This window comes from Scyliorhinus torazame, chromosome 13, assembly GCF_047496885.1.
Source record: "Scyliorhinus torazame isolate Kashiwa2021f chromosome 13, sScyTor2.1, whole genome shotgun sequence".
Lineage (NCBI taxonomy): Eukaryota > Metazoa > Chordata > Chondrichthyes > Carcharhiniformes > Scyliorhinidae > Scyliorhinus > Scyliorhinus torazame.
Genome location: NC_092719.1, coordinates 36,788,317 through 36,800,979, shown reverse-complemented (window position 1 = coordinate 36,800,979; position 12,663 = coordinate 36,788,317). Strand labels below are relative to the sequence as shown.

At 49.0% G+C, this 12,663-nt stretch overlaps 1 protein-coding gene across 22 annotated transcripts in view; it reads left to right on the top strand.

Moving 5' to 3' along the window:
• Positions 1–12,663, top strand: part of magi2a (membrane associated guanylate kinase, WW and PDZ domain containing 2a) — a 1,087,579-nt gene that overhangs the window by 778,332 nt on the left and 296,584 nt on the right. For all 22 annotated transcript variants that reach the window (XM_072471360.1, XM_072471357.1, XM_072471362.1 and 19 more), the window contains 3 exons: positions 9,782–9,992; positions 11,529–11,608; positions 11,874–11,912. In XM_072471360.1, coding sequence (XP_072327461.1) covers positions 9,782–9,992; positions 11,529–11,608; positions 11,874–11,912 — 330 coding nt within the window. The remainder of the gene's footprint in view (positions 1–9,781; positions 9,993–11,528; positions 11,609–11,873; positions 11,913–12,663) is intronic.

Genomic DNA, 12,663 nt, shown 5'->3' with positions numbered 1-12,663 from the left:
TTATTTCTAACATCCAACAATACAAACATTGGTCCTTTAAAACCACCTCTGCTTCCTGAAGAAAGGTGAAGTACATCCTTCTGGAGCCTGTGTGCATCAGAGGCATTCTCTCCAAAATCGTATCCTCCTCTTGTCACTTCCTGCCTGGTCATCGAAACCCCCCTCTCCCCACTTCCCTTCAACCCCTTTCCTAAGCCATCCAATCCCTCCCCGTCCAATATCTTTGAATTACCTCCCTCCAGGATCCATGTTGGCTTCATCCAGGGGCCGAGTTGTACTCGCATCAGTATCCAATATAGAGCTGTATTGGGACTGCTCAAGCTGCCAGCCAATCTGATTGACCAGCAGTTCCCATAGAACATAGAACATTACAGCGCAGTACAGGCCCTTCGGCCCTCGATGTTGCGCCGACTTGTGAAACCACTCTAAAGCCCATCTACACTATTCCCTTATCGTCCATATGTCTATCCAATGACCATTTGAATGCCCTTAGTGTTGGCGAGTCCACTACTGTTGCAAGCAGGGCATTCCATGCCCTTACTACTCTCTGAGTAAAGAACCTACCTCTGACATCTGTCCTATATCTATCTCCCCTCAATTTAAAGCTATGTCCCCTCGTGCTAGACATCACCATCCAAGGAAAAAGTCCCAAGAGCAGTACTTCCTCCCATTGAGGAACAGAAGTCCCAGTCTCACCTACTGGGGCTGTTTAGCACAGGGCTAAATCGCTGGCTTTGAAAGCAGACCGAGGCAGGCCAGCAGCACGGTTCGATTCCCGTAACAGCCTCCCCGAACAGGCGGCGGAATGTGGCGACTAGGGGCTTTTCACAGTAACTTCATTTGAAGCCTACTTGTGACAATAAGCGATTTACATTACATTACTTAAGGCTGGCCAGAGCACTTTATTTCTACAGGGCAGCCTTGTTTAATGTTGGTTGGCTTGGGACATTTCTTCTGAGAAGTGGGGGAGTGGAAGCACGAGCAGTATGTTCTCTCTGTGATATTAAGCCCTTGATTGCAGTCGGTGGGAAATTTCAACACACCTTCTGGAGAAAGGTGGAATCACTGGTAGAAGCATCTGTATTTCCGCGTGTAACTCGCATTGCGACCTCCAGTAGTTGCTGCCAATTTCATAGGAATAGTGATGACAAACAATGACAGTTTTTCTGTTTATACTACTGCACAATCTAAGCCAAAGAATCCATCCCTATTTTCTTGGCTCGCTGTTTCCTTTTCCCTTTATTTGCATCCAGGTTTGGGTGAATATATTGGGCCTGATCTAGCAATCAATGTCAAGCGATGGGAGGCTCTGGGGATTGGGCCTCTCGGGTAGGGTCAGGGATTGGGTCTTGGGAAAGATTTTGATATTGGGGGAAAGGCAGGTGACGGCCAGGCTTCATAGGGAGGGGTGAATTCTCAAGGGGTGTCGGGTCAGGCCAGGCCTGAGGGATGGATGCTTTGGGTCTGGTTGGGCTTCGGGTGGGGGCCAGGAAGATGTAGTGATGAGAATAAGGCATGGTAGGAGAAAGGAAAACTTCCCATTGGGAAGGGAGGGATTCCCCTGTGGAGGCAATAGTTGGGGAGTTGGAGGGAGACCCCTAGGTTATCGGTGGGTGGAGGGTGTCCATGGAGGGCCTGGGGGAATCCCTGTGCATTCAGGCAGTGGGACTGGACTCCTGTGGGGGCCTAATGTAGCTGTGTGCAATGGTTACCCAGAGGTTAGAAGAGGTTTTAATTCTAACTTTTTCTGGCGATCTGTTGACGTAACATAGTCAGTTTGCAATTTAAGTCTTATCTTCGGATGGTGGTTAGTGCAGGCCAATTGCCCAGGAGAAGTTAGAACTTCTGGGGAATTACACCCCAGCACAATTTTGGGTAACCTTCCACATACGGGGCAGCACGGTAGCACAGTGGTTAGCACAATTGCTTCACGGCTCCAGGGTCCCAGGTTTGATTCTCGGCTTGGGTCACTGTCTGTGCGGAGTCTGCACGTTCTCCCCATGTGTGTGTAGGTTTCCTCCGGGTGCTCCGGTTTCCTCCCACAGTCCAAAGACATGCAGGTTAGGTGGAATAGCCATGATAAATTGCCCTTAGTGTCCATAACGTTTGGGTGGGGTTACGGGGATAGGGTGGGCTTAAGCGGGGTGCTCTTTCCAAGGGCCGGTGCAGACCGATGAGCCGAATGGCCTCCTTCTGCACTGTAAATTCTATGAAATACGCTGCTGGGGAGCTCAGAAGCCATAGCCCAAAGTTTAAATGTGGAGGCATGTACGCTTCCTTCATTTTTCTGTTCGAAATGGGGGAGCTGGTTTGGAAGGAAGCTAACAGCCTCTGATGACAGTTCAACATATTCATAAGAAATATTATGCAGAAATCTAAGAGATCTGATCAAGCAAATAAACCCCAAATCCCTGAACCAATGGAAAGGTTCACATAAATAGAGAAAAAGAACAGCTAAATGGAATAGTGTCGTCCACAAAGTTTTGTGTTATTTTTTTTCCTATTAAGAAAAGACTAAGCAGAACTATGGAACACGTATCACTTATGAGTAATTTCCAAATAGAGCAAAAGAAGCTCAATGTTTCTTGTGGAGTAAATTCCTGAAGAATTAAAAATATATATATTTTTATTGAAGGCATTTTCAAATATATACAAAATAGAAAGAAATATCAATGCATAACATGCAGTAACCATATCCGAACTGCCCCTCTTCTCCCCCAGCCCATGCCCCCCTTTTCTTTCATAATAACAAACCCCAAATGAAGAAAGAAAACCCCCTCTCCCCGCCTATTCCGTTAACATTTTACCGTTCCTCAAAGAAGTTGATGAACAACAGCCTCTAGCACAAGAAGAACCCCTCGTCTGAACCCCTGATAGCGAACTTTATTTTCTCTAGGTACAGAAACTCCAGCAAATCACTCACCCATGCCCCCGCCCTGGTTAGCTCCGAGTCCCGCCACCCAAGCAATATCCGCCTTCGGGTTATCAGGGAGGCAAAAGCCAACACGTCAGCCTCGCTCCCCACCTGCACTCCCGGATCTTCCAACACCCATGGGCTCGGAGCCACCTTCGCCCCAGAATCCTTGACATTGTGTCTGCAAAGGCTTTCCAGAACTCCTCCAGATACAAAAAAGAAGAAAATACAGTCATGAGGTTACATCGGCACATGACCATTCCTCAATTTGTCAGTTCTGCCACAGTCCTTCTGCTTTCGCAAACTCCTCCGCTACTTCCGCCGTTCCAAAATAAAAGTCCCTGAGCTTGTAAGTCACCCTCAGCTTCGCTGGATATACAATGCCGCACCACACCTTGCTAATGTACAGTGCCCTCTTCACCCGGTTGAAGGCAGCCCGCCTCCTTGCCAGCTCCACCGTAAAGTCCTGGTATACACGTATACCAGCTCCAGCCCACTGCACCACCCGCTTCTGCTTGGCCCAGCTCAGGACCTTCTCCTTCACACTGTACCTACGGAAGCACAGAGTCACTGCCCTTGGCGGCTCGCTCGCCTTTGGTACAGGCCTCCACGACCGATGAGCCCGATCCAGTTCATATCAGGAGGGATCCTCCCCCTCCCCCAATAGTTTTGCCCAGTCGGCTTCGGTCCTTCAACTCCTTTGGGCAGCCCCACAATCCTCAAATTCTGTCGCCTGGATCTGTTTTCCAGGTCTTCTATTTTTCCTCGCAGATCCTTGTTAGTATCCATCACCTTCCGCATCTCTTTCCCCATCGAGGCAAGTTGATCACCGTGCTGCAATAACGTCTCCTCCACTTCCTTCAGCGCCTCCCCTTGCTCTCGCACCTCCGCCACTGCGCTCGCCACCTCCGTCCTCACTGGGGAAACCGCCTCCTCCACCAGCACACTCAAAACCTCCCTCATCGCCTTCCTCACCGTCTCCATGCATTTCGCAATCTGCGCCAACTGCTTTTCAAATTCCGCAGCCATCACCTTAGTTATTTCTTCAGCCGTAAGCAGTGCGGCCTTCCCTGGTGCTCCAGCCTCCATTTTCCTTGGTGACCCCGCGGTTACCTTTCCACTCCCCGACGGACCTTCAGCTGGTTTTTTTTCGGCCGTTTTCTTGCTCACCCTCGACATTTTTCTTTGTTCTTTTTTTCCTCCTGTGCCTTCACTGTGCCTCCTCCGTGCCTTCTCCCTGCTTCTGCCGCCTCCGTGGACCCTGGGACCGGGCTTAAAGCCCCGAAAATGCCGTTGCCGAACGGGAGCTCTCCATTGTGCGGCCGCCTCCCACCCGCCGTCACCGGAAGTCTCCACAATTGTTCATAATTTACATACTTGATTTGGAGTTGGGGACGAAGTGCAATGTATCCAAGTTTGTAGACAACAGTAAGATGAGTGGTAAAGCAAAAAGTGCAGAGGATACTGGAAGTCTGCAGAGGGATTTGGATAGTTTAAGTGAATGAGCTAGGGTCTGGCAGATGGAATACAATGTTGACAAATGTGAGGTTATCTATTTTTCTAGGAATAACAGCAAAAGGAATTATTATTTAAATGATAAAATATTTAAACATGCTGCTGTGTAGAGAGACCTGGGTGTCCTAGTGCATGAGTCGCAAAACGTTGGTTTACAGGTGCAACAGGTGATTAAGAAGGTGAATGGAGTTTTGTCCTTCATTGCTAGAGGGATGGAGTTTAAGACTAAGGAGATTATGCTGCAGCTGTATAAGGTGTTAGTGAGGCCACACCTGGAGTATTGTGTTCAGTTTTGGTCTCCTTACCTGAGAAAGAACGTACTGGCGATGGATGGTGTGCAGAGGAGATTCACAAGGTTAATCCCAGAGTTGAGGGGGTTGGATTACGAGAAGAGGTTGAGTAGATTGGGACTGTACTTGTTGGAATTTAGAAGGATGCAGGGGAGGATCTTATAGAAACATGTAAAATTATGAAGGGAATAGATAGTATAGATGCAGGAAGGTTGTTTCCACTGGCCGGTGAAAGCAGAACTGGGGGCATAGTCTCAAATTAAGGGGAAGTAGATTGAGGACTGAGTTTAGGAGGAACTTCTTCACCCAAAGGGTTGTGAATCTATGAAAATCCCTGCCCAGCGAAGCAGTTGAGGCTCCTTCATTAAATGTTTTCAAGATAAAGATAGTTTTTGAAGAATAAAGGGTTACGGTGTTCGGGCGGGAAAGTGGAGCTGAGTCCACAAAAGATCAACCATGATCTCATTGAATGGCGCAGCAGACTCGAACGGCCAGCTGGCCTACTCCTGCTCCTAGTTCTTCTGTTCTTATGTTATGAGACTCAATCTCACTCACAACAAGGATGAATTCACCCTTCTCGACGCCTCACTCCGTACCCCAGCTTCAAAAGCCCATCCAGCTCCTTCTCCCACCTCCGTTTGACTTCCTCCACCAAAGCTCTCTCTCCATCAGCTCCTCATATATGTCTGACAACCTACTCCCCGCCCCATCTCGTCCTTGGATGGAATCTTATGCTGCATAGCTGGGGGTAGCAGTTTCGGGAAATAGGCTAGTTCTTTCCTCATAAAGTGCCTAACGTCCGGAACCCATTTCCCCTTTGGCAGCTAATACATTGCCTCCAATTTCTCTAGCTCCACAAAACTTTCCACAATAAACAGGTCCTTGAAATATTCTATCCCCATCCACCCCCACTCCCTGAACGTAGAATCATACCCAGCTGGGACAAAGCTTTGACAAGGAGTCATCGGACTCGAAACGTTAGCTCTTTTCTCTCCCTACAGATGCTGCCAGACCTGCTGAGATTTTGGAGCATTTTCTCTTTCGTTTGGGACAAACTTGTGGTTGCTGCAAATTGGCACCCACAGGGACAGGCCTTCTATTTTGATGTGCTGCCGACATTGATTCCACACCCTCAGTACTGACATCACCACAAGGCTCGTGGAGTACCTGGCTGGCAAGAATAGAAGAGGCACCAGCAATAAGGCCTTCAAGCTGGTCCACCTATATGAGGCCTCCTCCATCCGCCCCCACACGGCCTCTCCTCCACCACCCCTCTCTGCCTATCCCGCTCTAAGAACTCCTCTGTGGTGCGATTTAATAATGTCACGCCAATCTCCGACTCCCCAGTAGCGATCCCAGACTCCCCACTTACCCCAGCCAAACACAATATGGAGGGTCCCTGGCCCTCTCCACATCCCTCCGCCCATCTGCCCCCCTCCCCACACCATCTGCCCCACATCCCCCAGCCCACCCCCCCCCACATCTCCCCCTCCCACATCTCCCCCTCCCACATCTCCCCCTTCCCAACATCCCCCCCTCCCCTCATCTCCCCCTCCCACTTCCCCACATCCTCCCCTCCCCTCATCTCCCCCTCCCCACATCTCCCCTCCCCACATCTCCCCCTCCCACATCTCCCCCCTTCCCAACATCCCCCCCCTCACCTCATCTCCCCCTCCCACTTCCCCACATCCTCCCCTCCCCTCATCTCCCCCTCCCCACATCTCCCCTCCCCACATCTCCCCTCCTCACATCTGCCTCTCCCCATATCTCCCCCCTCCCCACATCTCCCCCTCCCCACATCTCCCCCTTCCCCTCGCCACATCTCCCACTCCCCACATCTCTCCCTCCCCACATCTCTCCCTCCCCACATCTCTCCCTCCCCACATCTCCCCCTCCCCACATCTCCCCCTCCCCAAAACTCCCCCTCCCCAAAACTCCCCTCCCCAAAACTCCCCCTCCCCACATCTCCACCTCCCCACATCACCCCCTCCCCACATCTCCCCCTCCCCACATCTCCCCCCCCACATCTCCCCCCCCACATCTCCCCCCCCGCACATCTCCCCCCCCGCACATCTCCCCCCCACATCTCCCCCCCCACATCTCCCCCCCCACATCTCCCCCCCCACATCTCCTCCCCCCCACATCTCCTCCCCCCCCACATCTCCCCCCCCACATCTCCCCCCCCCCACATCTCCCCCCCCACATCTCCCCCCCCCACATCTCACATCTGCCTCTCCCCATATCTCCCCCCTCCCCACATCTCCCACTCCCCACATCTCTCCCTACCCACATCTCCCCCCCCACATCTCCCCCCCCACATCTCCCCCCCCCCCCCCCACATCTCCCCCTCCCCACATCTCCCCCTCCCCACATCTCCCCCTCCCCACATCAATGAATTCCAAATCCTCAGGTACCTCGGGAATCTGCACATTCGAGTCAGACTAGCTGCCTCGCTCTAATATGCAGATTTGTCAAAAGAGTGATCCCACAGCGTCTTGCGAGATCGTGTTGGATGTGGCAAGGCGTTGCGAGCCGTGTAGATCCAGAGAGCAGGACCCCCAGCTTTTATCTGCCACGCTGGGCCGCGGCCAGCTGCTTCTCCTGCACAGTGTGGCCATTGGATCGCTCCTGATGTGTGGGCTAAACGAGTGAGAAACTCGTCAGGGCCCATAAAAGTCACTGAGTGTCATTAGATAGCGGTTGGGAATTTGCCTGCAGAGCCAGCGGAAAACTCCCAGCAAAACCCGCCACAAGTGACCCTTAGAAACCTTTCCAGTAGATCGCACCCTGAGTAGATTAGGGCAACATGTAGTAGATTTACAGCAGTAAAATCTTATTAATTTGATTATTTCAAAGTTATTGTTTTCTTACTGTCCAATGTCAAACCTACAAGGTGCTTTTCCAGCATAAATTTGACAGTAAACATTAAGTACAGTGGCATTTACATCTTCTGGTTAAATATTTCTTTTAATTGAATTTATTCAGTTTTGAAAGTCTGCTATTCTTTTTTGTACGAAGTCTTACAACACCAGGTTAAAGTCCAATAGGTTTGTTTCGATGTCACTAGCTTTCAGAGCGCTGCTCCTTCCTCAGGTGAATGAAGAGGTATGTTCCAGAAACACATATATAGACAAATTCAAAGATGCCAAACAATGCTAGGAATGCGACCATTAGCAGGTGATTAAATCTTTACAGATCCAGAGATGGGTAACCCCAGGTTAAAGAGGTGTGAATTGCATCAAGCCAGGACAGTTGGTAGGATTTTGCAGGCCAGATGGTGGGGGATGAATGTAATGCGACATGAATCCCAGGTCCCGGTTGAGGCCGCACTCATGTGTGCGGAACTTGGCTATAAGTTTCTGCTCGGCGATTCTGCGTTGTCGCGCGTCCTGAAGGCCGCCTTGGAGAACGCTTACCCGGAGATCAGAGGCTGAATGCCCTTGACTGCTGAAGTGTTCCCCGACTGGAAGGGAACATTCCTGCCTCGTGATTGTTGCGCGATGTCCGTTCATTCGTTGTCGCAGCGTCTGCATGGTCTCGCCAATGTACCACGTTTCGGGACATCCTTTCCTGCAGCGTATGAGGTAGACAACGTTGGCTGAGTCGCACGAGTATGTACCGCGTACCTGGTGGGTGGTGTTCTCACGTGTAATAGTGGTAGCGCTTGTATACACAGGATCTGCTCAGACGAGGAGGAGCGCAACAGACATCTACAGACGTTGAAAGATGCCCTCGTACGAACGGGATATGGCACTCGACTCATCGAGGGACAGTTCCAACGCGCCACAGCGAAAAACCGCACCGACCTCCTCAGAAGACAAACATGGGACACAACCGACAGACTACCCTTCGTCGTCCAGTACTTCCCCGGAGCGGAGAAACTACGTCATCTTCTTCACAGCCTTCAACACGTCATTGATGACGATGAACATCTTGCCAAGGTCATCCCCACACCCCCACTACTTGCCTTCAAACAACCGCGCAACCTCAAACAAACCATTGTTTGCAGCAAACTACCCAGTCTTCAGAACAGTGACCACGACACCACACAACCCTGCCATGGCAATCTCTGCAAGACGTGCCAGATCATCGACATGGATACCACTATTACACGTGAGAACACCACCCACCAGGTACGCGGTACATACTCGTGCGACTCAGCCAACGTTGTCTACCTCATACGCTGCAGGAAAGGATGTCCCGAAGCGTGGTACATTGGCGAGACCATGCAGATGCTGCGACAACGAATGAACGGACATCGCGCAACAATCACCAGGCAGGAATGTTCCCTTCCAGTCGGGGAACACTTCAGCAGTCAAGGGCATTCAGCCTCTGATCTCCGGGTAAGCGTTCTCCAAGGCGGCCTTCAGGACGCGCGACAACGCAGAATCGCCGAGCAGAAACTTATAGCCAAGTTCCGCACACATGAGTGCGGCCTCAACCGGGACCTGGGATTCATGTCGCATTACATTCATCCCCCACCATCTGGCCTGCAAAATCCTACCAACTGTCCTGGCTTGATGCAATTCACACCTCTTTAACCTGGGGTTACCCCATCTCTAGATCTGTAAAGATTTAATCACCTGCTAATGGTCGCATTCCTAGCATTGTTTGGCATCTTTGAATTTGTCTATATATGTGTTTCTGGAACATACCTCTTCATTCACCTGAGGAAGGAGCAGCGCTCTGAAAGCTAGTGACATCGAAACAAACCTGTTGGACTTTAACCTGGTGTTGTAAGACTTCGTACTGTGCTCACCCCAGTCCAACGCCGGCATCTCCACATCATTCTTTTTTGTTACTATTGACCTCTATTTTAGACATGTTCATGTTTTAAGTTGCTTTGCTGTATGAAGAATGTCTAATATTCACTTTGATGTTGAGATAAAGTAATACTTTTGAGTGCCAAATGTGTGGTTCTCTCTAACGAATGATTATCATAGATTATCATAGAATTTACAGTGCAGAAGGAATATCCAACAAAGCTGGGTAAATACTTTGATGATTACTTTGTGGGTATGTCCTATGTCTGCTTGGGCTGACTACCTGTATCCTCCAACAGAATCTGGTGAACATGAAGACAAAAGTATTGATGCCTCAGATGAGATTTGTTCACATACGTGTGCTGCACCGGTCTATGGCCTTACAAAGGGAACAAGAGAAGATTCAGTTTCAGAAAAACAGACCAAATTCGAGGATGCTGATGGTTTGGGTCCATTGCCTGAGAACTGGGAGATGGCATACACAGAAAAAGGCGAAGTCTACTTTATCGAGTAAGGCATTTTAAGAAACTTCTTATAAAACTTTGAGATAAAATTTTTAGTTTACTTGATCTGGAAATGTCCCAGTTTGACTTAAAATTATCTCGGGCGGAATTCTCCCATAAAATGAAGTGTCATTTTGGATGGGAAAACTGATGCAAATAGCACCGACTGTTCCGGCGGTATTCATAGACTCATAGAATTTACAGTGCAGAAGGAGGCCATTCAGCCAATCGAGTCTGCACCGGCCTTAGAAACAGCACCCCACCCAAGTCCGCGCCTACAGCCTATCCCAGTAAACCTACCTAATCGTTGGACACTAAGGGGCAATTTAGCATGGCCAATCCACCTAATCTGCACATCTTTGAACTGTGGGAGGAAACCGGAGCACCTGGTGTAAACCCACGCAGACACTGGGAGAAAGTACAAACCACACAATCAGTCACCCGAGGCTGGAATTGATTGTGGGTCCCTGGAGCTGAGAGGCAGCAGTGCCAACCACTGTGCCACCGTGCCGCCCCAATTGCAATTCTCCCATACTGAGTCATCTTTTTGGAGCCGCAGTGAAACCCACCAAAAAAGTGATGTGTGGAACTCGAAGACGCCAGCAAACCCAGCCTCATGGAGATCGGGGTGCTGTTTTTAAAGGGTGTCCCAACCTCAAAGTGAGAGTGCAGGGACCCACACCCCCACCACCATCCTCGCCAGCATCAACGCCTCCACCCCGCCCCGCCCCGACATCCCAAGGATTGCTGCCATCGGGGCCCTCTCAAAGGGTCTCCTTTCAGCCCTCGCCTCCTTCTAGCTGGCATCAGCAACCCCCTCCCTTCAATTGTCGATACCAAAGACGCCTCCCCCAGATGAGCGACACCCATTATGGTATCGCCAAATGCCCCCCCCCCACATGCACCCTTTCATCTACCCCCTTCATGGCCCCACCCCTCAAACCCTATCCTTCCTGCCACCCAATCACCATCCTTCACGGCCCCCCTGAATCCCCCCTTCAAGGCCATGCCCCCTTCATGAGCATGCCTCCTTTCAGGTCCCACCTCTTGGCAATGCGATGGCACTGGTGAGGTGCCAGGGGGTAGTGCCAGTGCACTGTACTGCCCATGTCCTCGATCGCCCGGGAGCTCCATTACCCTCTGGCCCCCAGGCATGGTCTCTGGTGGTGGAGACAAACAGTGATCCCCCCCCAGTCTCAGCTGCACTGATGGTGGGGGGGGGATCCCTGGAGCCGGGAGAGATCACGTCTGGTGCGGCAGGCTGGCAGCGTCGCATGCTATTCAGCCCTTGTTTAGGGGCTCTCCCGCTGTTCTTCTGACATAGTGGGATGTACGCCAGGCACAACGCACCCAGAGAATCGTCCCCGTAATGAATAAAAAGAGCTGAACTTGGCAAAACTACAGCTGCCTTGAACAATTTCTGTTGCATCTCTTGCATAGTTAAATAGATTGTGTAAGCAAATTAAATGTATTGATTGCAATTTGACTTGAACAAGCAATTCTTTAATTAAAAAAAGGCTGGAACATTTTATTTTATTCTTAGTCATAACACCAAAACAACATCCTGGCTTGATCCACGTTTAGGAAGAAAGGCAAAGCTTCCAGAAGAATGTAAAGATGATGGTAAGTAAATCTGCATTTCTTTGCTCAGTTAAATTCCGTTGCTTTTTTAGATTTGATAGCTGGAGAGTGCATCTTGCTGCTAAATAATAGTTAATGAGAACAGCTAAGACTGGGACATAGGTGACCTTCACTGCTTGCTGCATATTATTTGCTCTACTCCAGCCCAGTGCTATCAGCTGCAGCAGTGTAGAAACTGAGCTTGTCTTTTTCTGAACCTTGGAGACTATTTCTATGTTAACTTTGTATTTCTGATTTAAAATTGAAGGAGACAAGCTGCAATCTGGAAACAATGGACAGAAGCTAGGTACTGTAACTTTAAGTAATTTTCTTGTTTTATTCTCAAGGTAATACACCTTTTCATATAGCCATTTTATTTGATTTTACTGGAGAGTTTATACCATTTTATTTCTACATTTCCTCTGGTGTAATTTGTTTTGATTTCATGAAAACATTCACAAAATAATTAGTATTAGGAAAGGGATGTCAGTGTTACCTATACCACACACCACTTGCATCTTTTGTCCTGTTTTAGTTGAAAAACATGTAATCTAAACTGTATATATAAATGTACTTCGTGCAAAACATTTTAAAAATAAAATCCAAACTGATCAGCATCTAGATTTATCACAAACAAAACTTAACTGAAGATGAATAATCTTCAAGAAAAATAAATATTTGTAGGGAAAGGTATTTTTATACTATCTGAGGTTTGTGTATACCAAATGAAGATGTAAATCAGAATATTTTTTGTGTGATCTTAGAATAGATTGCTCTTAATTTCCCGAGTAACATTTATTATATTAAACATGCTTAACATGTATAAACTGATAATTCTAAGGTAGGTTCTCACCGTGAAATTAAACTGTTGTGTCACGAGAAGAACAGTGCTTGTCACAAGCTTTAATTTGTTTTTTTGTTCCACTATCAGAAAATCTGAAGCAGTTTTAGAAGAAAGGCTTTGTTTTAAGCTATGCTGTCATTCACATTCATTTTTTAAACTCGTGTATTAGCATGTCTTTACTGATGCTTGGCATTTGAAACTGCAACATCGGCAA